The following is a 25,700-nucleotide window of genomic DNA, read 5'->3' as shown; positions in this document are numbered from 1 at the left end:
TTGACATTCAATACATCTAAAGATAGTAATTCTGAACAAAATTCAAATAAAAAGGAAGTAGTCAGCAACTGGCCTCTTTAAGCATCCCTGCAGACTGGGGCCTGGGGGTGTACCACCTGTCTACACACCCCTTTTGCTTCACCTTTGCAAGTGGCCACGGGCTCCTCCCTCAGGTGCGGGGGCGGGGAACATGAGGGTGCCTGACCAGCTGGCGCACATACACTCACACATAACCAACCCATTCTGATTCTGGCAACCATTCTTTGTACTCTAAAGCCGGGAGAAAGGGACCATTTCCTATGGGCACTGTCTCCTGTGAGGGAGGCAAGACACTGGCAAAGGGGTGAAGTGGAACGGACTGTCTCACAGGAGTTAGCCTGGAGCTCTCTGGTTTTGTTCCTGGGGCATCTTGTTCACAGGTGCCCGTCTTTGGCTGACCTCCCATCTTGCCCCAGGATATTCACTAACCTCCATTCTCTTTGATGCTGTGCCCCATCTCCTCTCCTTTTCTTCACCACTGTCAGCTTACAACTGTAAAAACCCAAGCCTTGGCCTGTATGCAAATGAAAGGTGGGGGAGCTCCCAAGGGTTACTTCAGGGAACCATTTATTGTTGCAAAAGTGGAAAGTTGGTTCTAGGTGGGAGGGCAGTTGGAGGTCTCATTCTTCCGGCTTTTTTTGTTTTTTCCTGTTTAAATATATAAAAAATACATGTGTGGGGATGGAAAATAAGGGATGGGGAAAGGGCACAGGGGTTCAGGAGACTTGAAAACACTTCCACATAAATTCTTTGGTGACTATTGCAACTATCTTCTTCTCTATCCTTTTTCCCAACCTGTATCTTTCCTGTATTTTTTAAAAACTCTCATGATTCTAAGGTTTTTCGGTTACAACCTGTCTGTCAAGGCTGAATGAAGTGTGTCAAGGTTTACTCCTGAATCTGGCTTCCAGTTGCCAGGACTCAGCTACCTCTGCTCTCCCTCCTTCCCCATGGCTCTCTTACCTGTTCTCACTCCACCCTTCCTCACTGCAAGCTCATTTAAAGTCACCTTCATCTGCTCCTTTATAGCCCTCTCTGACTCCTTGCTGGGGATTCATAGGTTTTGGAAATGATCCGATTGTTCCTTTTTCTGATCCTGATGTTCTCTCTAGGGAGCCATCCTCGAGCTTTATTCCAGCTCTTGATACGATATGGTTCCAGCTAAAGATGGTTCCTGTCCTGGTTAGTAGGTCTTGGGAAAGGAAAGGCGATGGTCGTGGGAAGGAAAGAGAGTGCTGATGGCTGAAAGCACAGGTGGCTGAAAGGGAATGTAAGGGCTCCTGGGCTGGGAGGAGGCAAAACGTGCATGACTCACCCTTGCTTGAGATCTCCCAACCTCTGCTCATTTCCCTCAGATGCTGATAGCATCAGTGACCCAGAAACATATGAGGAGCCCAGGGTCCCATGTCCTCAAGTCTCCTTTCTGTAGTCCTGCAAATCCTTTCCACCTGAAGTAGCTACCGTCCATAAAATTGTGTCCCTCCCAATTCAGCCTTGAAAAGGCCTGGCAAGACCACTCAGGTTGAAAGTAGCAGACAGTCGATGGCATGTTGGATATGAGCCTCCAGACTTATGTGCCTCACAAGACTGATATGCCTGCAATGCACCAACAGGCAATTTTGTCCTTTGGCTTCTTCGCTTTGGGCATGAGCAAAAAGAGACCCTGGCAGTAGATCACAGAGTAGAAGTGGAGTGAGGGTGGGAGGGTGCTCCTCTAGTGTCCTCCTGGTCGGATCCCTGCAAGCTGGTTGTATCCCTCCTCTGAGGCCACAGCTCTTACTGGACGCCCCTTTCTCATTTCTGCTAACTGCTCCCTTCTCTTCAGCCGGGGTAGCAACATTGTTTTTGCTCACCCTCCAGCAGACATTTGCACCACCAAGCACAGCAGTGTTCTTTCTCAGCCCCAGGGGATTGCACCATCCACTCCTTACTCTGTCCAAACCCTGCCCACACCTTCCTATATACTCCCTTTATTAAACTTGCCTCAATTACCCATGTGCTCTCTGCTTTCTTCTGAGACCCTAACACATAGGATGGGAGGTAAAGGGAAGGAAAGGGAAGGAAGAAGAGAATCTATATAGTTGAGTTTTTCTTAAAATCAGAGAAACATGGGTTGGAAGCCCACCTAGCTATGTGATCAGGTATTTAACTGTTCTGCATGTGTCTCCCTCAACTTACAGCGGGGATAATACCTACTTGGCAGGGTCAGGAAGGTGAGATCATACTTGTGAATGCAGTAGCACAGTGCCTGGCACATAGCAGGTGCTCTGTGTGGAGACTCTATTATTATTACTACATCTGAGGCTCTGTTCTGAGTACATATTACATTACCTAATACTGATGGGAAAACAGAATAGGATGGTATTTCAGGGAAATGGTTTCCTGTATCAGACATTTTTATTTAGTTGTACCTGAACCTTGCCTTCTCACTCATCCCTGGGTGCGTAAGCTGGGCTTCTGAGGAGGTTTGTGTATCATAGTTTGTGGGGAGGGGAATGGGATGGACAGGAGACAACTCTGGCAAGAAGGAAACTCAGGAGACCTTGTCAATGTGAAGGTGACTTGGCTTCTGCAACTGTCAACATCACAAGGGGCAAAGTGGGGAGAGTGAGTTCACAGGGTACACCTTCTCTCTTCCTTTTTTTAAATGTTTATTTATTAACTTTGAGAGAGAGAGAGAGACAGAGACAGAGACAGAGAGAGAATGAATGGGAGAGGGGCATAGTGAGAATCCCAAGCAGGCTCTGCGCTATCAGCCCAGAATCTGATGTGGGGCTCGATTCCACAAACCAGGAGATGAAATCAAGAGTCAGACACTCAACCAACTGAGCCACACAGGCGCCCCTCTTCCTCCTTCTCCACTAAGTCTGCAATACTCCTCCAATTCATGGGTGAAGGGGCTGGGTAACAGGCAGATAATCAGCTCCGTATTTGTCCTTGGTAGTTTTTAAGAGATGTAACACAGTGTAGGGGCTACTTGAACTGAAAGACAGACGGCCTAGTTGGGAGGGGCTGGAGGCAGAGGGGCAGGTAGAGCAGGCAGAAGGAAAGCCACTAAGTTGTGGCAAAGCCAAGTAATCACCCTAGGCATTTATCTGGCGCCTCTCTCTCCCTCTCTAAACACTGCTTCTTAATCCCGCAGCTCAAGGCAGCTAGCTGGATGGAGACAGGGGCTCAAAGGAGAGCAATAGCATCCTCGAGGCCACACAGGGCTCAGTGTGAAAAATAAAAGCCAGATGAAAGGAGGCTCTATTTAGCCTGATCTCAAGAGTCTGTTGGACACACTGTAGTTGACTGATAATAGGTACTGGGAGTGACGTGGGTGTGGTTTCTGTTTTTACACCTCTTCTCTCTAAATGCTGGGAACTCTGGCTCAGTTTCTCAACACCTGTGGGGAAGACAGGAGCAGGTTGTTGGAATTTCAGCAATGCTGCCATGTTTGGAGGGCATGGTCTGCAATTGACAGAATGGCTAGGGGCCCGGATTCCAGAAGAAAATACCCCATCCAGTGTTCATTCACCCTTTCCACTCCTCATTCCACCACTTCCTGTACTGGGCAGCTCCTAGGCAACCTAAAGAAATGATGTATAGCATGGCTGAAGGGGAAGGGTAAAATGGACATTTTATTGTTCACAGTAGCATAAATGGGACGGGAGTCAAATCTAGAGTGATTGTGTTTATATCAATTCTCCAATTTATAGGCACTCAACTTAAACATCTTTCTCTCAGTCCTGGATGAGAAATGGGATCTCATGTAGGGAAAAGCTGGGGTCCAGTTCATGTGGACGATGCCTAGTGAATGTCACTTAGTCTCAGTAGATAAATATCTGAGGGCCAAAGCTGTCTGGGAAGTGTCTCCCAGGGGCAGGAAGGCCATTGTAGATAGGTCCATCAGAAGAATCAGGAATCTCTCAGGCCCACAAAGCAATAATGGCCATGAAGGCAAAACCGGCGGCTACACAGCCCCACTTGGCCAGAGGGGCCTCGGGGCCAGCTAGCTCCCGGGGCAGAATTTCTAGGAAGGTGACATACAGAAAGGTGCCGGCTGCCACACCTTCTAACACAGCCTGGGTTAAGCCACGCCCCCCTTTAGAGTCCCCCTGAGTCACAGCCAGTCCCAGGACCAGGCCCAGGGGGGACATGAGAGCCAGTGACAGGATGGACAGCGTGGCCCATCGCGAGCCAGTGCCTATCTGCACCAGCCGCAGTCCTACACCAAACACTATGAGCCCCTTGTGAGCCAGGACTGCAAGACAGAGCTGCACGGTAGCTGCTACTGTTGGCTGCAGCCCCACAGCCAGACCTTCAAACACTGAGTGGAAGGAGAGGGAGAGCAAGAGGACAAGGGCTCGGAGGGGACCCTTTGAGGGGGAGGGGAGAGGTCCATGGCTGTGGAGTCCAAGGACGTGAGCCCCGTCCCACTCCTCCTGCACTGTGACCCCTTCAGGAGCCCCAGGATAGCACTGCAATGCCAGCGACTCCAAAAGGAAGACAAAGAAGAAGCCCAGGGAGATGATGAGCTCTCCATAGGGATACTCCATCTAGGAACAGAAAGAGGGCTGTGAGGTGGGAAGGGAAGACAAGAAAGTACACTGGGTGGCCATGGGAGTGGGAAACCAAGGAGAACGGGAAATGTGGGGCTGTGCCCAATTAGTAAAATCTGGCTGCCTGTTTGCCCGGCCGGCTCTCACTCTGGCCAGTGGCCTTATTACCATCTGCTTCAAATGCTTCCAGATTGATGTGGCCTATGGTGCAGAAAGAAGGGCAGGGGAATGAAGCCAAGAGCAGGTATGGACAGTGACAACCACCACCCTTGAGGGACTAGGGGACACAAAAGTGATAGGGTTAGAAAAATGGGAAAAGAATGTGAGGCATGTGAAAGGGTCCAGAGAAAGAATGAAAGAGTAAAGCAGAGTTTTTTTAGGGCGTCCACAAACCCAAAAGGATTGGGTGGGCTCCTCTTTGGTCTGTGATGTCTGAGCTGAGGAGCAGAGGGGATTTCTGTTTCTCCTCACATACTTCCCTCAAAAGGGTCTGGGTGGGAAAGGAGTTTCGGCTCCCCTCCCGCTCCGGGGAGGGACTGGCGGGAGATACTTACCTGTGCTGAATCGGCATCATCAGAAACACTTCCCTCCCTTCTTGTCCTGTTCTAGGGAGAAAAAAGCAGCAATCAATGGAGGATGGAGCTCAGCTTCCTGTCCTGCCCCTTCAGCTCCACTGCTTTCCTTAAAGTCCAACCTGTTTTCACCATGCCACAGGAGAGCTGTCTTCTTCCCTGTCCCTCCCTGCTGGTCCTCAACTCTGTCACCTTTCTCCCTTCCTCCCTTGGTTCTGCTCATCATTCTGGCCTCCCGGCTCTGCAGCTCAGCATTTCTGCTGCTCACCTGCATCATAAACTTCTGGATCTCTGATTCAATTCCCTCCAGGGCATCAGCAGTCATGTGCATGAACCCCGCTCCCAGGAAAACACCTGCAGAAGTGCAGCCCAGGAGGCTGAGGACCCGGCGGTGACGACCTAAAAATGGGGAAAGTTACAATCTAGTTGGCAGTGAGATAGAAAAGGTGACAAGAGAGAGACAGTGGCACGCAATACCCCAAGCTTGGGGATGATGAGAGAATCAGAGCAAGGCATCAGGACGGGGTGACGGGGTTGTTGTCAGGATTAGGTTATGGGGACATGTGCTGCAGGGCCATACCTGTGGCTGCATCCAGCTGGAACCATTTGAAGCAGATGGGAATAAGGCCGCAGATCAGAGTGAGAACCAGCAGGGCAAACAGGCAGCCAATTTTTACTCCCAGTAGTGGTTCCATCCTTGGGGTGCAGGGTGAGCAGAGGCCTCGGGATGGCAAATGGAGTTACAATCTTCAGAGGAGTGCTGTCTTAGGTGGTCAGAGCTGGAGTAGCTCCTCTCCTGAGTTTCAGGAGGCTGTTGGGATCCTCCTCTTGTCCGGTGTTGCCTCTGCTTGCGCAGCCTTGCATAGCTGACTGGGGCCTTGCCCCAGATTCCCGCCCTCCCCCTACAAGGAGGCCCCTCCCCTGGCTCATGCCTTCCAGAACTTGGAAACCAGAAACTCCAGACTCCCTGCCAGGCACAGCCTGTGCTGTAGGTCCTCTTCTCTTCGCTGCCATGACTAATCCAAATGCTGTGGACAGTCTTAGTTCATGCCTGGGGCTGGTCTAATCCAAAATGGGAGTTTGGGGAGGGCCTTCCCAGCTGTTTTGTACTGGGGACACCTGGTCCTGCCTTATTCAAGACACTTCATCTAAGACTTCCATACCCTCTCCACCCCACCCCACTCCCTGTCTCATGGGTTATGCTGATATCTGAACCCTCCCCTTTCAGAGGGGATTTGGGGCCACTTTCAGGTAAGGAGGTGGGGCTGAGAGGTGGTGCTGCCGCCCACCATTCTGTGGAAACTAGATGAGTGGACTCCCCTTTCCTGTAACCCCAGAAAAATAGCTCTGGACATGATAATGTCTAGTGGGGAAGTTGAGATTTCTAGTATTACAACACTGATGCTGTTCCAGCTTTTGACTGTGCCTATTTTCGGATGTATGCAGATCTTCCTCAATGTACGACGGGGCTACATACTTAAGCCTCCTAAGCTGACAATGCATTTAGTACACCTCAGCTACCAGTCATAGCCTAGCCTACCTAACTGTGCTCAGAACATTTCTATTAGCCCACAGATGGGCAAAATCATCTAACCAAAGTCTATTTTATGACAAAGTGTTGAAATTCCTTATAATTTACCAAATACTGTACTGAGAGCAAAAACCAGAATGGTTCTAAGGGTACCGTTTACAGTCGCTATCGCGTGACTGCCTGGGAGCAGGCAGTTGCCTGCCAGCAACACGAGATGATCATACCACATATCGCTAACCTGAGAGAAGATCCAAATTCAAAATCCAAAGTACAGCTTCTACTGGATGTGCATTGCTTTCATATCATCTTAAAGTTGAAAACTTGAAAATCAAGCCATGGTAAGTAAGTCAGGGATTGTGTGTATCGGGGGAGAGGGGTGAGAATTTTAAGACAAGGAAAGTTGCTCTAGCTCTGAAACAGGAAGGTCTCAGGGAACGCTGAGAAATGAACCAAGCAAACTGAAGGGTCCTGCCTGGATCTGCGGTGGGGGAAGATGGAAAATTCAGTCTTGACGAGGACTGACACTTGAGGAAAATATATCCAGCAAACTGGGGAGCTGATGGACCCTGAGAGAGACACAAGGAAAGGAGGGAGAAAAACACAGAGGTGAGGCAGCTGCTGGCCCCCTGTTCAGGTGGCCACCTAACAACCGTGACATCTGCTGAGCCAGTGCTCAGAGAGCTGAGGGCAGCTCTCCCCATCTCTCTGCCTCGGGTGACTTCCCTGGGCAGCCCTGGTCTCTGGCAGGAGGGAACAGTACTCTTACGGGAGAAGGTGAGCTTGAGATCTGTATGGGAAACAGGCACTGAACATCTGAGGATTCTCTTCGTCCCAGGATAGGCCATGACAACTGACCTCTGTACCTTTTAAGAATCACAAGATCCATTTCTACTTTTTGCAAACTTTTTATTATTAACACCTCAAACGGATACATAGGGCTGTGACCACTCCCATCCTGGATACCAGGTACCTTCACCCTTGGCAGGCCTGTGTAAGCAAATACTTGTTATGCATCCTCGTCAACTTCCAGGGGGATCTTTAGCAGGGGACGGAGGAAGCTCCGACTCTGAAGGTGTGATCACAGGTAAAAGATCTCCCCAAGAGCTGACACGAGCACAGCGATACAAATCCCTATGGAAAAGGGAAGTCAGTGTGGGCTGCAGGGTCTTGCCTCCTCCCCCTAATTCTGGTCACAACCTTTATACCTGCCATGCCGGTGGGCTGTGATCACAGCATGCTGCATATGCCCATCTGGACAGCACAGGTGACAATGCACATGGCGTGGCCGTTTGAGGACAGGCTGAGTGATACGGGGCCAACGATTAGCCTCTTCTGGAGACCCCCGGGCAAGAATTACCATGGAGAACTTTTCCTCTTTTAGATTCTTCTTATTCTAAGATAAGGACATAGAGACTATTTGGAGGAAAAAGAGATGGGAAAAAAACAGCCCCCCCCCGCCCCCGCCATCCCTGCAGCCTTTTCATAAGCCATGCACATTCAGGCTTGAAAATCTCCAGGCTCTTCTCTGACTTCTCCAACTCTTTCCACCTCTGACTCTTTTTTATGCTGTTCCCCCAGGCTATTTCACCCTGTTGCAACATTCTCAGGATACATACCCAACTGAAGGGGATGGAGTGGTAAGCCTGAGAAAAGCTACAGGCCAGGGGCTTAGAGGCTGTCAACTGGGGACAAGGAAGTTCATGTGGACACTGTGAACACACACAAAAGACATGAGGTAAGACAAACGAACCACAGAGATCATACAACTGAAAAACTCAGAATGATAGAGTCAAGAAGGGCTAGGGATATGGGAGCACAGGAGCAGGAGGCAGGGAGGGCCAGGGGAACAACTAAGAAAGAAACTGGATAGGGACACAAAATAGCACAGGGTGGCTTAGCTTTACCCTCTCACTTTTCCTGGCCATAGCTGAGTTCAGATCTTTGCATGGTGGGAAAGGCAGAAATAATACTCACTGGAGCAAAGACAAAGCCAGGTCGAGGGTCTGAAGGTGACTTCTCTTTGCCCTAAAACCAAAAAAATTAAGCTGGTGAGGGCGTGCCTGGTGGCTCAGTGGGTTAAGTGTCTGACTCTTGATCTCAGCTTAGGTCTTGATCTCAGGGTTGTGAGTTCAAGCCCCGTGTTGGGCTCCATGCTGGGAGTGGAGCCTACCTAAAAAAAATATTAAGTCTGAGGGGTCTATTCTCATAACTCAATCTCTGCACTCAGTAAATTGAGGACTCCTTTAACGTTCAATTCTGGTAATTATTAACTATGTTCCTTGAGTTAAGCTGGCTGCTTCTCTAATACTCCAAACAAAGAACTTTCTCTTTGTAGCAGGAGAAAGGCAGGAACTTGGCACATAGTGTGGTGCTCTCCCTTGTCAGCAACCTCCACTCTCAAAAAGAACCCACTCCAGGACGATTAAATTTATGATTATACACTGGATCATACTGTCCCCAAAAGATAAGGTTCTTGGCTTAGTGATGCCCTAGATCAGGGGTTGGCACACTTTTTCTTTTTTAAAAGCCCAGAGAACAGGTAAAATCTGTTTTTGTCCCAACTATTTCAATTCTGCTATTTATAGTGTGAAAGCAGCCACAGACAACACACACACCAATAAGCATGGTTCCTATAAAAACAGGTGGCAGGCTGGATTTGATCCACAGGTCCTAATTTGCTAATCCCTATAACATGTCGTAATGACTTCATATGCCTAATATCCTGAGAGTCACCCCTACCATTGTACAACAGAGTCTCTTCAGTTTTTAAGGGAGTAGCAATAACTGGTGACAGATTGGGGGTGGTTATGAAAGAAGGAGAATCTTACCTTCAGGACCAGGTCCCTGGCATCCATGAGAAGGGAGTGCCCAGCTTTTGTTCCATTCTCTACCAATACCTGTTCACAAAAAAGGAAAATAAGCACAAGCCCTGAATTACATGAAAACATAAATGTTAGCAGCTCTGTAAGAACATTCACAGATGGGAGAAGGGGGCCCTAAAAGAAAGGGCCTGCCCCATATAAGATGGGGATGAGACCCTAAAAGAGGGATGAAGGGATCTATGCATGAGAAAATTGGTTAAGAATGAACACAAGTTCCAGCGGAGAGAAGGAAATACGTGAAACCAATGAAGCTGCTTTAAACTTAAAGGGAGGGGTGCCTGGGTGGCTCAGTCAGTTAACATCTGACTCTTGATTTCAGTTCAGGTCATGATCTCACAGTTTGGGAGTTCGAGTCCCCTGTTGGGCTCTGCACTGACAATGTACAGCCTGCTTGGGATTCTCTCTCTCCCTCTCTGTCTGCCCCACCCCTGCTCTCTCTCTCTTTCTCTCAAAATAAATAAACTTAAAAAAAAAAAAAAAAAAAAAAAAAAAAAAAAAAAACAACTTGAAGGGAAAAAGCAATTTCAACTCACCAGAAAATGACTTGTCTTGCGCCATAAGGTGTGGATTACCTCAGTGCGGTCAGCCTTGCTGGGCAGTTCACTTAGGGAAAAGGCTGATACCACCACATCGAATTGTACCTGAGAACCAAGATAAGAAACATGAATAGACCTGACATTCCCCCTGGCTCCCCTTCCAAGACTGTAACAAAGTTCTACCCTCTGATATTTCTTCTGTTCTCTTTTATCTTCTATCACTCGGTGCTGGGTAGCAGAGCTGAAGCTACAGTTTTCTGTCTGCCAAATTCCACATTTAGCATACTCTAAACGTTGTCACTTGCCTTGGGTGATACAGGTAGAAACTGTCTGAAAAAGACACCTGGAACATAAGGCTCCCCAGATTCTGAGCCACCTATGGAGTAAAACAGAGACGTGGCAACTAGGAGTGTATAGGTATACACTGAAGGGATCTCTCGATAAGAAACATGGTCCTAAGAATAAAGAAAAGCACTAGGTGAGGGTGAGATGCAATAGGGTAAGAAAATATTGGGTCACCTGCCCTGTTAATCTTACCCAAACCATCCACAATCCAGCAAAGGCCTCCACCAGCCTCTGCTTGACCATAACACTGGAAAGAAATCAGACTCATTTTTAACTTTGAGCCCTCCTCTACTCCCCAGTAAAACACTCTTTCTAGTTCTCTGCCTAACTCCTTCAACTTTGAAAAAGTCCTTCCTTATACTTTCTTCTCACCTTTCAGTAGCTTCTCCGCCAAATCCAACATAGCAGCTGAGCTGTCCACACACATATATTCTCGTAGGCTCTGGCCCCAAGTACTGTGAGCAGCCCTAAGATGGCAAAATATAAATGGCCAATTTTCATGATAAAGAGTCATCCCTACAGGACACCCCTCTGCCACCAACCCCACCCCTGGGAAACAGAGTATTATTTTACAACAGTTGGAAAAACTACCAATGTTATTTTCTTATTTCATTTATAACTCTTTAAAAAGGGGGCAGACACATAAAAACTATTTGTAGGCCAAAAAAAAAAAAAAAATCTTGGTGATATGCCCTAGACTAATTCCTTTCCTTTTTTATCTTTCTAAATATGGGTCTTTTTTCACTTGAAGTTTCTTTAAGTTCTGGCCCTAATCCATATACCTTCTTATGCCATACTGAATCTCAGGGAAGAAACATTCTAGTTCCCAACTTTCCTATTCTCCCTCTGGTTTCCCAGTCTCTTGGAATGTTGTACACATGGCTCTCTAGAGCCAGAATTGACAGAGACAGAAAGATACTTACCAAGTGACAGAACCAGTACCTGAACCAAAGTCCAGTAAGGTTTGGGGCTGGAACTCTGGAACTCGAGCCTGGATCTGAAGAAATATACAACACCCCACAGTAGCGTAAGTGGACACTTATTTAGGGCCTTGGTAAATATGAATTAGGGGATCTCGGCAGTGATGAGATGTGAATGTTTTTTGAGATTCAATGTAAATACTTTATAGAATGGAACCTCCTAAAACAATGATTTTAAACCTTTCTTGGGTCACAAAATCCTTTCAGAGGATAAAGAGAGCCTCTTTAAAAAAAAAAAAAAAAAATCACACGCCAAGTCCCAAGAACCCTACCCCGGAAGACTATTTTATGAATAAAGGAACTGATGGTAAAAGGATTCAGGTTGGAAGCTGATGGGCTTTCACCTCACGGAATGCCCTGGAGACTGCTGCGAAGCCACCATCCAGTCTTGCTGCCATATACACCAGGCTCAGTTTCTCATTGTAGCTGTCAAAAAAACAAAAACAAAAACAAACCAGAGAGTCATACTGACAGCGAAATAACCTCCATGGCCTCGCTAACCTTTAGATTTTTAGGAAATGAAATCTTTGAAAAGAGCTCTTCCAGTTCAGCACTTTCAGTCCTCAAAGGGAAGAGTCTTGAGCTATGAACCAGGTAGCCTTTTCTAACATGAATTGTATAATTGTACTTCCCCAGTCTCCTTCTAAAGATTTTTTTTCTTCTGTAGCTCTTCTAATCCTCCTTACCTCAGTTCTTGCCAATGGTATGTAGTTTTGCGTAGGGCACGCAGCACCGTTTCACGAAGTTTCTCCTCTGACTGAGATAAATCTGGGGTGAGAACGAGAACTGGGAGTGAGGACCTAGGAAGAACATGGCTCAGATCCAATAGCTGAATATACTGCCTGTCCATTCCTCTGCAACTCCCGTCGGAGGCAAAACCTCAAAGCTTAAGAGAGAAGCCAAACCTAGAGAAAACTTTCAGGTAAGAATAACAGCAACCACCATCATCACCACCAGAATGTACCCGATAGTATTTTGCCTCTAACAGCAGTTTATGCAATTCAACCAGCCCTATCCCACAGTTTTGTTCTCTTTTAAAGAGAAGTGTTTGGCGCCTGGCTCAGACGGAGGAACATGTGAATCTAGATCTCAGGGTTGTGAGTTCGAGCCCATGTTGGGTGTAGAGGTCACTAAAAAAAATTAATACACTTAAAAATAAACAAAATAAAGGTAAGCGTCAGGAAGAGTGATAGGATAAGGACAATATTTTGTAGATTTTCTTCACTTCTCCAAAACTTAAGATTGTAACATCTCCAATGTTTTTGTAGGTTACAAAGGGGCCTGAAAATCTTAAGTCTCATGATTGTGTTTAGCTCAGTACTGATTTACCTACTGAGCACCTACTGAACCAGGTACTGTGGGGAAGTGCAGGGATACCTAATGAATACATGGCAGGTCGGTAATATTAAGGAACTCACAATCATGAAAATAACCCGAGGAATAATATTCATTCTCTTATCCCCGAAGAAGGCTTTTGTACTGGACAGGGAGCCATACGGGGATTTTATTTCACTTAAATAAAAACTTAGTCCGAATCCAGTGGATTTAGAGGAAAAAACCCAAAGATCTAGATTTTGACAAAATACCGAAGCACCTCACTGACCTTTACCAAAGCCCCAAGACCAACCTCTGAAACAGTCTATCTTCTAGTGAGGCATCATTGTAACAACTGCTCTGGCCAGAAAGTGAAACAAGAAACCACAGTATCAATTTGAGACAGTAAAATTATTTCTTGCTCTTCATTTCCCACCAATATTTCAATTTGGTCTACTCTTTATTCTCAAGCCCTACCTGGGTTTTCCAAGAATTTTTCCTCAAGGTACACAGCCCGTCTTTGCAACTCCTCCGGCCCTACAGGTAAATGCCGGCTCCAGAGATAATTCGTCAGTGCCCGCACCTGCTTCTCCACATTGGGCATCGCGCTCTCTATGGGCCAAAGATGAAAGGCGACATCACTTGCATGCACACCCGCTTTCCGCTACTTCTCGGGCCTCCCCTTCCCACCGACACTCACGGAGCAGGAGGAGCTGCGCGGCGGCAGCCAGTGCTTGCGGCAGCTCTACGCATGGCAGCTGCAGGATGCCGGGGTGCCGGCGATGGGGCCTCTTCCTCAGAAAATCGGAGCTGTTATCCACCTGAGATACGCCGGGCACAAGGGCGGCGAGCGCCTGCAGGCCGGGAAAAACGTGCTGATTGCGGGGCAGAAAGGAAGCTTATGGCGTTTGCTAAGGGAGGAGCTCCCAAGAGCGCTATTCCTCCGAGCGGAGCTATTTTCGAGATCCAGGGTCTCTCCGAGGGCAGGGAAAGTAGGCACTCACGCGGGACTGGGGAACTTCTCTACGGCCGAGACGCCATCTGCTTGAAGACTGCAGAAGTCTCACTGCCCTCGCGGTCGCCATGGCACCGGAGGCGAGCCGGAAACGGAAATGCTGTTGCCTGTGACCCGCACATCCTCCGCGCAGCTTCGGCACGGCGCAGTGTCAGCCAATGAGGAGAGCGAGTGCTTCCAGTAGCCAATAAAAATCGATATGTAAATCACCTCGGAGAGTTGGTGTACGCTGATGGGACCAGGACCTTGGTGCCTGGGTAACGAGCTGGAGGCGAGGTGATCTGGAGGTAGCTTTGAGACTGGTCTCTGAGTCCCGAAGTCGAGGGGCAGGGGTGGGCCATTTCCTAGGGCCTCCAGAAAAGCGCGCTAGACAGGGAACGGTATTTCTGGATGTATTAACTACCTGCGTTCCTTGTTTTTCTCTCTGGAGAACTCTGAAGTTTTGGGATTTTTTTTCCCCTCTGTGTGAGAACGGGAGAATGCAGTAAGGGAAAGATAAGAAAAATCAACTTTAGGCAACCGAAGATAACAAATTAATGGTTAATAGATTTAATGTTTTTTACATATTAGTTTCTCTCCATATTAAGCAGTCTTCTTAGATAAATACTAAATTCTAACACTTAGAACATTGGGTACCCGACACTGTGGCAAGCACATTGACTCTATTACTGCATTTCGTCCCTGCTAAGAGATAGATTCTGTTAACCCCATTTTGCAGTTGAAGAAAGTGAGTATTTAGATGGTTAACTATCACGCACAAGATCACAAAGCTTGTTAGATGACAGCTAGATATAAAACTGGGCAGCCTAAGTCCCAGCCTCACCTTTAAACATATGCTCTATCGCATATTGTTGGCACTTGGAATGCAAGTTAGCAAGTTACTTAAGAACAATATGCTAAATGTCCTGAAGTGCTAACTTAACATGTAGCATTAAAACGGACTCACTGTGTTGTGTGCCCTCTTGATTGCGTTAGCAAACATTAGTCACCTATGGAATATCTTAACGTTTTGATCTCTGGTGACTGGATGGGTGAAATTCTTGCCTTTGCTGCAACTGCAAGAGTCCAAATATGGTAATTATGGGGTAAAATATGGGAACTAAATCAGTCAGAACTGTCTGGTTTGCATTTAGGTTAAGCTTTGATTCTTTTTTTTTTAATTTTTTTTTTTAACGTTTATTTTACTTTTGAGACAGAGACAGAGCATGAACGGGGGAGGGTCAGAGAGAGAGGGAGACACAGAATGGGAAGCAGGCTCCAGGCCATCAGCCCAGAGCCTGACGCAGGGCTCAAACTCACGGACCGTGAGATCGTGACCTGGGCTGAAGTCGGACGCTTAACCGACTGAGCCATCCAGGCGTCCCTTAAGCTTTGATTCTAATAAGGGAGAGTTTGGCTTTATAATCTGAATGCTCTGGAAGGAGTCTTGAGAGTTGCTTAAGACAGGTGTAAATCCAGCAGTCACTGCTCTCCTTCCTTTTGGGTTCACCTTCTTCCCTCCTCCGTCACTTTGAGTCACAGGGACACACTTTGCCTCATCTCTTGTGACAATTTGCTTTTACTTTATTTTCTTTTTAAAAACTTTTGAGGTTTATTTTTGAGACAGAGTGCACAAGAGAGTGAGCACAAGCGGGCAAGGGGCAGTGAGAAAGAGGGAGATGCAGAGTCTGCAGCAGGTTCCTGGCTCTGAGCTGTCAGCACAGAGCCTGACTTAGGGCTTGAACTCACAAACCACGAGATCATGACCTGAGCTGAAGTTGGATGCTCCACCAACTGAGCCACCCAGGTGGCCCAGTTTGCTTTCACTTTAAATTGTTGGCTCAAGTATTAGCAAAATAAAAATATCCTCATCACTATAGGTTAGATTTAACATAAATTGGCTTTATTATTTTTGTCGTAGGAAGGTAACAGAACATAGGGATAAAATGCTTGCCATCTGGAATCTGGCAGTCTGAATTTGAATTATAGAAAAGTGAGATAGTAATGGCTGCTACCTCACAGGGTTATTGGGGTGAGCGTTTAATGACATAATGTCTGGTCCAAGTAAACTCCCAGTATGCTGATGATATTATTATCATATGTGTTACTGTATGTATTTTGGGAACTTGAAGGGACATAATCACATTTTAATTTTTATTATAATTTCATGTTGTATTTCAAAAACAGACTTGAAAGGGGGGATATTTGGGACAAAGTATGACTGAGCTCTAGAGAATTTGAAATAAGGAACAGAACTTGGTGGTACTTCTGAATGTCCCTCCTGTTTTTCCTATTAACTGCCAACATACAGGTCGTTTCCTTTATTTTGACACTGACGTAATTGGGATTGTTCTCTTCCTTCAGTAATACATCTCCAAAGCTGACTTAGACATAAATTTATCTGTCTTTGTTCTTAATCCAAAGTATTGTTCATGAAAACAAAACAAAATGAAAACCTCCACACCACCCTTCTTATGGATTAAGGATGTCCTTAAGACATCTAAAACAGTGAACACAATTCTTTATTCATTGAAAATGCTTAATCAATATTTGTCGATGATGTTGATAATGTGACCACTCTTTGTTTTCATGCTTGGAAACACTTAACAGGGTAGACTGGGTTGAGGATCTGAGTCTAATCATTTGACTGGGTCACAATCCCTCCCAAAGCATAGATGAGCCTGTTTCATAACTAATCTATTAATTCTGCTATATTAATTCTGGTTGCATACCTTGGATGGAGTAGTATTTCCAGTTAGAAAATACTACTCCAGAGTTAGAAACTCTGAATTACCTTTAAAAAGACAGACATACATGTGGAAAAATTAGGCAACATTAAAAAGAAATACCCCCCACCTCCCACTCCCAAAGTAAGTAAAGGGAAAAAAGTTCTCCGAGGAAGGTTTGGATAATTCAGTTAGAGAGGCATGATGTTCAGCTGGTTTTCTTCACAAGTTTATGAAAGAGGGAAATGGCTAACAATTAGGTTGAGAGAAACAATGAAGGTATGAAGCAACTGAAACAAATTTCTTGGTAAATTAAAGAAATTCTGCCATCAAAGATCCCAAATAGTATGATTTTTTTATCTCTTTCATTTCTTTGTATAAAGTTTTGCCTCTAAAAATATTCTTTACTATTCTTTATTATGTTTATTTTCTTTATTATTATGTTTATTTGCATTTGTGTCTTCTAGATTAGTCTTTATCTTTTAAATGATTTTTACTTTTATTATGTAACTTTTCCTGAATTTGTCACCTTTTTTTCCTGAAAATTTTTTCTAATTTTGATGCATGTTGTTTTTTCATGTCTTGGATTTTTTAAAAAAAAATCATAGGTTGCAGTTTTATTTTTTATTTTTTTAAAGTTTATTTATTTATTTTGAGGGGGGGCATGAGTGGGGGAGGGGCATAGAGAGAGGAGAGAGAGAGAGAATCACAAGCAGTCTCTCTGCTGTCAGCTCCGAGCCCAACACGGAGCTTGAACCCACGAACCGTGAGATCAAGATTCGGATGCTTTAACCAACTGAACCACCCAGATGCCCCTTTAAGATTTTAAGTAATCTGTACATCCAACGTGGAGATTGAACTCACAACCCCGAGGTCACACGCTCTACTAACTGAACCAGCTAGGTGCTCCTCGTAACTGCTCTTATCTGCTGGTCCCTGGACCCAACAAATCCAGTGTCCTGGCAGCAGCTGTAGTTTGTAGTTCAGTGGCACCTTTGATGTATCACTTGGCAAAAGAGCATCCACTTTGGGGACCTGAACCTTTGGCCCCACCGAGCCCAGAGTTACAGAGGAAAGTACAAAATTTCTCAATGGGTCAATGGGAGCGGTGATAGGTGGAGCCATTCCTGCTTCTACTCTTTGGTTGCTGGAACCATGTATTCTTCCTGTTAGAGACACAGTATCATTTAGAGGTCTCTGGTTTAACAAATACACTGTATCCTGAAGAATGGTACCCATCCTTTCAGAATGTTGCCTCTGAGTTGTTGCTTTAGCTATGCCTTTAGAAAACCAGTCTCCCTGCTCTTTCTTCCCTTCCTCCTTCTCTCTCTCTGTCTCTCTCCTTCTTTCCTTCTCCCTTCACTCCCCCTCCACCTCTCTCCCTTGGAGCTATAGTGGCCCCTGTCTTTTTTTTTCTGAAGTAAACACCAATCCACTCTTCCCATTAGTCCTCTACTTTCTTCCAAAGTTAAGTGATATTATTGAAGTATCTTCAGCAGAAATTAGGGGAGCTGTTCTGAACTGTGATTAAATAGCATGTCATACTTAATTCTTCTTGGTTATAGTCCTGTATGACTTTGATTTGACTTACTGAGCTGGTAGAGCCATCTGCTGATGACCTGCACTACTTTTCCATCTTTTTAATTTTTTTTGGTAAATGTTTATTTATTTTTGAGAGAGAGAGAGAACACAAGCAAGGGAGGGGCAGAGACAGGACACAAAATCTGAAGCAGGCTCCAGGCTTTGAGCTGTCAGCAGTTCGATCCCTCGAACTGCGAGATCATGACCCGAGCTGAAGTCGGACACTTAACCGACTGAGCCACGAGACGCCCCTACTTTTCCATCTTTGATATTTGCCTTTTATCTTTCCAAGATTTTAAAAAATTTTATTTTTTAGAGAGAGCTGGTTGGTAGAGAGGGAGGGAGGGAGAGAGAGAGAGAGAGAGAGAGAGAGAATGAGAATCTTAAACAGGCTCCAGGATCAGCTCGGAGCCTGACCCAGGGCTTGATCCCACAGCCCTGGGGTCATGACCTGAGCCAAAATCAAGAGTCGGCCACTCAACTGACTGAGCCACCCAGGTGCTCCATATCTTTCCCAGATTTAATGATTTGTCCTCACTTGATCCACTGATGCAAGGCACACAGAGATCCCAAGCCATAGTCTTGGTGCCCAGTGTGCAATGTCCCTGGTTATGATGGGCTCTTACTGAGGATAATTAACTGCTACAATAGAAAGATTTTTCTCTTCTTAGTTAAAATATACACCTTGGAGCTCGTTTGAGAACTATCCAATCCTTATTTTTGAGGGAGAGAGAGAGAGAGAGAGAGAGCAAGCGACAGCATATGTGGGGAAGGGGCAGGGAGAGAGGGAGACAGAGGAACCACCCAGATGCCCCTCTATCTATTTCTTTTCTTTTAAAAAAAATTTTTTTTTTAAGGTTTATTTCTGAGATGGAGAGAGACAGAGCATGAACAGGGGAGGGGCAGAGAGCAGGAAACACAGAATCTGATGCAGGCTCCAGGCTCCGAGCTGTCAGCACAGAGCCCAATGCAAAGCTCTAACTCACAAACCATGAGATCATGACCTGAGCCGGAGTCGGTTGCTCAACTGACTGAGCCACCCAAGCGCCCCCCCCCCCACCCATCTATTTCTAAAACCAGCCCCACCTTCTGCCAAAGAATGTCTCTTCTATTTTTGATTATTGATTCTGTGTCTTGTGTTCTAAGTTCATTTTTGGAATCTTGGTGTATTGTAGGTTGATTTCTCTGGGAATCAAGTGAGATGCATTGTCCTTTTTTCCCCCCTTGTAATTAAGGGGAAAAAATGTCATTATCAACCAAATCACCAAACTCATTCTAATGTTAGGTGTTTAGGTACCTGACATTTGACTGAGCTTTGTAAGCTATACTTGGTACAATGTAGAAATAAGGAATTATAAAGACATTAATATATTCCCAAAGAGGGATTTTGTGCCCTTTTAGGTTAGTAGGTCCTGTTAATAATTTTGGGGACTGAGCTACATATTCAACAGGTGGACATTGTGTATTTCTACCAGCTGGACTTCTTTGTGACTGAAATGCAATTAAACATGACCCTGGTCTCAGGGTGATGGTTGTCCAAGAGAGGAGGATGAGGCCAGGAAAATTCTCTTAGAGTGACAAAGACTCATTAAATTGACAATGCTGAGTAACAATAGGTTGCTCTTATCACTCTTAGAGCTTTCAAAGATTCAGCAGGTCAAAAACTACAAAAAGAAAGGATACATGTTTTATTTTGAGTAATAACTTAAGGTTACACGTAAAATCTTTGGTTCATGATTTCAAAATGTAGGCAGTACTGACAGAAAATATTCAGGATATATATCCACACACTTGATTAATACAACATTGACATTTATTTCTGTCAAGTAGCTAAGCAGCGAGCAAGTGAATGTGTAGGGTAGGACAGTAGGGAGACACACGAACTTATGTAGGAACAATCAGTGTCTCAGTGCCAGGCTGCTGATGATGCCAGAAACTGATGTTAATCAATGACCTCCACCTGCAAGATATTCTTCCTCATTTTTGCACAAGGAGGCTGGAGTAGCCTTAAAAACTGGGCTTCATGGTCTGCAAAAATCCTATGCAACTTTCCCCATTAAGTGCAGAAGGGACACCTGGCAGGTTCAGAGAAGCATGTGACTCTTGATCTCAGGGTTGTGAGTTCTAGCCCCCATTGGGTGTAGAGATTACTCAAAAATAAATAAGTAAAATAAAAAATAAAATAAATTCTCTTAAAAACAAGTTTAAGGCATCTGGGCGGCTCAGTCGATTAAGAACCCAACTCTTGATCTCAGCTCAGCTCAGTTCCTGATCTCATGGTCATAAGATTGAGCCCCACATCAGCTCCATGCTGGTCCTGGAGCCTGCTTGGGATTTTTCTCTCTCCCTCTTCTTCTGCTCCTCTCCCTCCTTTCAATAAATAAATAAATAAATAAATAAATAAATATAAAAAACAAGTTTAAAAAGATTACATAAACATGTTTATGAGATTTCTTTCTGTCTTTTCTTTTTAAAGATTGTATTATTTTTTAGGTAATCCCTACACCCAACGTGGGGCTTGAGCTCACAACCTGGAGATCAAGAGTAGCATGCTCCACCAACTGAGCCAGCCAGGCAACCCTATCTATGAGATTTCTTAAGAACAATATAATTTTGTAATTTGACAAGGTAAGGTGAAAACCTTTTGTCAAAACAAGCTCACTTCAGTGGAGATGGGGCATCTATTAAAAATACTTAAACAAATCACATGATTTATGTGGGAAGTGAGATGATTCACTTTCAAATACCAAATAAAAGCTGTGCTGTCTAGTTAACAGTAGGTTTACTGAAACTATGTATGAAACTATGTATTGAAACTATGTATGAACACTGCCCCCCTCACCCCGCCCAGCCCGACAATGGAGTCCCAAACCCTTAGACACTTCACTTCCTGGTTCTTCTCTTATCCATTTTGAGGGCTTATTTTTTTGCGGGCTTTGCAGTAAGCATGTGCCAAAGAACTGAAGTCTCTGCATCACCCCAAGGATTCGTTCCAATCAGACTACTTTTTGGCTTCACATGGGCATAGGCAACTTCTGGGTGAAGGCTGTAACCTCTGTAGTACTCAGCCAATAAGGGCCCAGGGGAGGGACTTGCATGATAGGAGTTAAGTTGTCTGCTGTAACCACCCGGAGTGTGCCTGTCCATCAGACACCTGCTCTTACAAGAATGTTGATTAAAGCCTCCCTTCACTGTGCTCCTAGTCTCCTTGTCCCTCCTTTGACTGGGGCAGTGAGCTTATTTCTCACAATTTACAATACGTGTCCAATATTAGTTGACTGACATCCTTCTGATTTGTCTCTATGTATCTTAGAGCTATAAGCAATCTCTTCTTGTTACTCACCTTCCATTGTTGAAGAAAAAAAATCCAACTGAGTAAATTAGAAGGTCTCATTGAGATAGGGGAAACTGAAAGGACCCCATGAAAAAAAGCTGTTTTATTTTTCTCCTTCTCTTGTTTCTATTCTTGCTAGGACCTGCACCTCTACCTTATGCATGCTTTAGTGTATGTCTTCCTGATAAGGGACAAGGAGTTAATGATTTCTTTGGAGTCTTCCAGCAGAGTAGATAACATCTAAGGAGTGACCAGGCAAGAATGAGCAGGTGAGGCCACATGTGTGTATTCTAGACCATTGGCACTGGACATCTGGGTGCCTAAACCCCCTGCCTCCAGGGAATAAGTGACATGATGGATACCTGGCCCCTGTCCTTGTTCTGACCAGTTCCTGGATGCCTGAGAGGGCATGTGCACCAGAGCACAATTGTCAGTAAAAACCTCATACTCCAAACAAAGACAAAACTTTCTCTCCTTTCCTTTCTGAGTGTCCCAGATGCTCTGTCTGTATCTGTCTGCACTCTATGTCTTCAATAAACTCTGCTTTTACTTCCTGCCTGCTCACTCATGTTTGATTTCTTTCTATCCTGTATGAAGCTGGGGATCCTCTTGGCTGGTCCTGTGGAACCCCTCTGGGTCCTCAAACTTGGCCAGGCTGCATCATAATTGGCTGTATTAATCAATGCATGAATCAGAAAGCATGCTCTCTAGCAAATAGAGGGGAGCTCCTAGGAATTGTACAAAATAGAAGGTTTTTCTAAGAAGGTTGGGACAAGAAGTTATTAGCAAAAGAGAAGAAAGGATTGTTTCAGGCCAGGAAGTCTTTTGTGGGGAGAGGGGCAGAAACACAGGGTTTTCATCCTACAGATTACTGCAGTAGTGATCAGGAGATTTCAGATTGACTGTTTAAAAGTCCTGTTACTGAGATAGAGTGAAACTAATTGAGTCTTTCTTGGCTGTTGTGGAGGGCAAATGACTCTATTTTGGGCCTTTTTTTTTTTTTTTTTTTAACACCATCAGTTTAGGGCTGCAACCTGGGGTGGCCAGATTCCTTTGAGGGAACTGAGTTTCCATCACTGGCTCCTTGTCATTAACCTAAAGGAAACCTGAGTGATGGAAAGTGCATGGCTTAAGGCAGAGCTTCCCCATAGGAGGAAAAGAACGCAGAGAACTCCCTTCTGCCTCAACCTGTAACAACATCTCTATGCCACGGGATGCCACTTACTGAGTCAAGCTGTGCTGTCATCTCTGCATTTGGGCAGAAAGTGAAAAATAATGACAATTTTTATAACATTCTGGAAACAGGAAAATTCTGGAACAGTCATCCATTTTGTTTTATGCTCACTTTGGGAAAAATTGTAGAAGAATGAGACTAGAAGTGGGTGAAGTCAAGCCAGTACATCCTAAGTCTTTTGGTTTTTTTGTTTTGTCTTCTTTTGTTTGTTTGTTTTTGTCTGTAAGATACCTACAGCCATAGGTAGGTATGGCCCAGGTATCCTTCCATTGATTAGAAGAGCATGCATTTTTGTTTTGCCAGAAGTGAGGTATGTTGTTAATGTTGTTAAAAAAGAAAGAAATCCAAAATGGAGTCATTTGTCCCTGACAACAGCAAAGAAAGATCGAATTAGTTTCAATCTGTTCCACGAATGCAGTCTTTTAACAGTCAATCTGAAATGTCCTGATCAGCACCAGTGTGGTAACCTGTATGATAAAAACCCTGCATTCCCCTCCCTGCTTCCTCAAAAAATGTCCTGGCCTGAAACAATCTTTTCTTTTCTTCTGCTAATAACTTCTTGTCCCACCTCCTTCCTAGGAAAATTTTCCATTTTGTAGAATTCCTAGGAGCTCCCCTCCACTTACTAGATAGGATGCTTTCTCATGCATTGATTAATAAAGCCAACCAGATATTCAGATTTACTTGGTTGAATTTTGTCTTATAACACCACTCTAAAATGAAACAAAGAACAAGAACTTCAAGGAGAACAGGTCCCCACCCTGGTAATCGCATGCATTTGAAACAGCCTGTGGGGAGCTGCCACCACTGAGGCAAAATTTCATACTCAGCTCTCAGGCTGTTGTCCTGAGTAGGGAAAATAAACAAAGTGCTCAGCAATAAGAGAAAGAATAAATAAGTGATGACACCAATTGAGGATGGAAAACAATGCTGCCACTAATAAAATACACCCCAGGAGAAAGCTTATGGAAATGGGGAAACATTCCCTTTATATTGTTAAGGGGAAACAAAAAAAGCACAACATAAAATACTATGTATCTTATGACATATTTTAGTTTTAAATATAACCAGAAAAAATACTGATTGGAAATTTATAAAGATGAAGAGTGTTTATCTTTGGTTTATGAGATTACAGATAGACTGTTACTTTCTTTCTTTCTTTTCTTTTCTTTTCTTTTTTTTTTTTTTTTGATTTGTAGTTTTTTTTTCTGGTTTTATAACATTTCTGTATTGAATATGTGTTACTTCCCTAGTAAGGAAAAAAAATGAAGGTGTTATTTAAAATATTGGCTCCTTAAATCAGACATTCTGAGGTTCTTTACAGACTCACCAAAATCCTCTTCTTGCTATGGTGGGGACTGCACACTCACTCAGACTTTTGGACTCCTCCTCCAGGTGGGTGATACTTATACAGGAAGAATGTTTGGAATTCTAGAGTTGCTCAGAGAATTTTTGACTGCTTTTTATGAGGCCAATCCACTTCTTTCTCCTCAAGAACACTTCAAAAAAAATGGTTTCACCCTCTGGCTAACTGCAATTTTCTCTTTGTTGTCTTTCAGAAGGCTGATTGGTAACACACATCATCCAGGGAACCTATGTTTTGATACAAGGGAACCTATATTTTGATACAAGAATATTTTTCTCTAAGATGAATCATGATTGACTTCTTCTTTGATCTTCTACCCTTCTTTCTTACGAAGGCAAAGTTTGGTGTCAAGAAGAACATATGAACTTAGTATGAGGAAAGGTAGGATATCACAAAAGCCCTGACTAAAAAATTGAATGTTTGACATACAGCATTGTGTAAATTTAAGATGTACAATGTGCTAACTTGATATATTTATATATTGTGATACGATTGCCTTTATAGCTATATTTAGCACCTTTAACACATTATATAATTGTCCTTTCCCTTTAGTATTTGGGATAATTACATTTTAGTCTCTTAGCAATTTTGATAATTGTAGTACAACATTATTATCGTATTCACTATACTGTGCATTAGATCTCTATGACTTATTTACTACTCATTTCAAGTTTGTACCCTTAAGCAACATCAGTCTTATTCCCTCACCCCCTGTCCCCTGGTAACCACCATTTTACTCTCTGGTTTTTACAAGTTTGAATTTTTTAGATTCCACTTATAAGTGATATCATACAATACTTGTCTTTTTCTGTCTGACTTATCTCACTTAGCATAATGTGCTCAAGTTCCATACATTTTGTCACAAACGTCAGAATATTCTCCTTTCTCATGGCTGAATAACCCATTGTGTGGATTATTTTTTTTTTTTAAGTTTACTTATTTATTTTGAGACAGAGAGAGTGCAAGTAGGGGTGGGGCAGAGAGAGAGAGAGAGAGAGAGAGAGAGAGAATAAGAGAGAGAGAATCCCAAGAAGGCTCCACACTGTCAGTGTAGAGCCCAATGTGGGGCTCAAATCCATGAACCATGAAATCATGACCTGAGCCAAAGTTAGATGCTTAACTGACTGAGCCACCCAGGTGCCCGGATTATTATTATTTTTTAATCCATTTACCCATATATGGGCATTTAATCTGCTTCCATATCTGTTTTTTCCTTTAAACATTTTTTTTTTAATTTTAGAGAGAGAGAGTATGTGTGCAAGAGGAGGAGAGGGGCGGAGGGAGGGCGGGGAGAGAGAGAGAGAGAGAGAGAGAGAGAGAGAGAGAGAGAGAGAGAGAGAATATCTTAAGCAGGCTACTCTCTCAGTGTGGAGCCTGACTCAGGGCTTGATTGTACAACCATGATATCATGACCTGAGCCAAAATCAAGAGTTGGATGCCCAACCCACCGAGCCACCCAGGTACCCCAAGGCTGCTTCCATATCTTAAAGCCCTGATATTTTTAAGCTGAGGGAAAGGCAAAGAACTCCAACCTGCATCGGCCTTGCCTGACAAGAGGTGCTCTTGTGCATTATGGAAAGGAAGGCAGGCCTTCTCTGCTCATTTGCTACACAGAGAACACTGTTAGCAAGGTAATCTTCAGAAGAGGGAGGGTACCATGTGTACACGTGTGAGTGCGTGTGTATGTATCTGTCACGCAGGCGGTGTGCGACATGGTGGTGA

General features: G+C 44.5%; 2 protein-coding genes and 1 long non-coding RNA gene across 6 annotated transcripts in view; 1 reads left to right on the top strand and 2 right to left on the bottom strand.

Annotated features, from left to right (window-relative positions):
* Positions 1-580: 580 nt before the first annotated feature.
* Positions 581-7,452, bottom strand: SLC39A2 (solute carrier family 39 member 2). 2 transcript variants are annotated; one of them, XM_060619124.3, is made up of 4 exons: positions 5,736-7,452; positions 5,424-5,554; positions 5,138-5,188; positions 581-4,580 (listed from the first exon to the last, which is right to left on the bottom strand). In XM_060619124.3, exons 1-4 carry the CDS (start codon positions 5,848-5,850, stop codon positions 3,951-3,953), a joined length of 927 nt encoding a protein of 308 aa, XP_060475107.1. In that variant the 5' UTR covers positions 5,851-7,452; the 3' UTR covers positions 581-3,950. The 2 variants fall into 2 exon arrangements, with proteins under 2 accessions (XP_060475107.1, XP_060475108.1); XM_060619125.3 differs by having other exon boundaries at positions 4,472-4,580; positions 5,138-5,183.
* Positions 7,453-7,571: 119 nt separating this feature from the next.
* On the bottom strand, positions 7,572-13,873 carry METTL17 (methyltransferase like 17). The gene is made up of 14 exons (XM_060619117.3): positions 13,748-13,873; positions 13,444-13,597; positions 13,221-13,355; positions 12,116-12,197; positions 11,774-11,855; positions 11,373-11,446; positions 10,822-10,916; positions 10,410-10,480; positions 10,102-10,209; positions 9,515-9,583; positions 8,661-8,711; positions 8,303-8,395; positions 7,892-8,079; positions 7,572-7,817 (listed from the first exon to the last, which is right to left on the bottom strand). The coding sequence occupies exons 1-14, from the start codon at positions 13,826-13,828 to the stop codon at positions 7,706-7,708; spliced, it is 1,395 nt and encodes a 464-aa protein (XP_060475100.1). The 5' UTR covers positions 13,829-13,873; the 3' UTR covers positions 7,572-7,705.
* A 58-nt stretch (positions 13,874-13,931) lies between these two features.
* Positions 13,932-25,700, top strand: part of LOC132669365 (uncharacterized) — a 44,509-nt gene continuing 32,740 nt past the window's right edge. For all 3 annotated transcript variants that reach the window (XR_013556229.2, XR_009606092.3, XR_013556228.2), the window contains exons 1-4: positions 13,932-14,045; positions 20,538-20,672; positions 21,518-21,647; positions 24,172-24,359. This is a non-coding gene — a long non-coding RNA (uncharacterized LOC132669365). The remainder of the gene's footprint in view (positions 14,046-20,537; positions 20,673-21,517; positions 21,648-24,171; positions 24,360-25,700) is intronic.

The sequence above is a fragment of the Panthera onca genome, chromosome B3 (assembly GCF_046562875.1).
Source record: "Panthera onca isolate mPanOnc1 chromosome B3, mPanOnc1 haplotype 2, whole genome shotgun sequence".
NCBI classification, from domain to species: domain Eukaryota; kingdom Metazoa; phylum Chordata; class Mammalia; order Carnivora; family Felidae; genus Panthera; species Panthera onca.
The sequence above is the reverse complement of the archived record's forward strand: the minus strand, read 5'-3'. Positions and strand labels throughout refer to the sequence as shown.

Bases quoted from the DNA above. Each gene is read 5' to 3' on its own strand.
- SLC39A2 (XM_060619124.3), bottom strand. From the start codon at position 5,850: ATGGAACCACTACTGGGAGTAAAAATTGGCTGCCTGTTTGCCCTGCTG. The intron at 5,189-5,423 runs GTGAGCAGCAGA...TTTTCTCCCTAG, and splicing joins TCCAGAAGTTTATGATGCAG to AACAGGACAAGAAGGGAGGG. The intron at 4,581-5,137 runs GTAAGTATCTCC...TTCTGTTCCTAG, and splicing joins ATGATGCCGATTCAGCACAG to ATGGAGTATCCCTATGGAGA.
- METTL17 (XM_060619117.3), bottom strand. From the start codon at position 13,828: ATGGCGACCGCGAGGGCAGTGAGACTTCTGCAGTCTTCAAGCAGATGG. The intron at 11,856-12,115 runs GTAAGGAGGATT...TTTTTTTGACAG, and splicing joins TACCATTGGCAAGAACTGAG to CTACAATGAGAAACTGAGCC. The intron at 8,712-9,514 runs GTAAGATTCTCC...TTTTGGTTTTAG, and splicing joins CCAGGGACCTGGTCCTGAAG to GGCAAAGAGAAGTCACCTTC.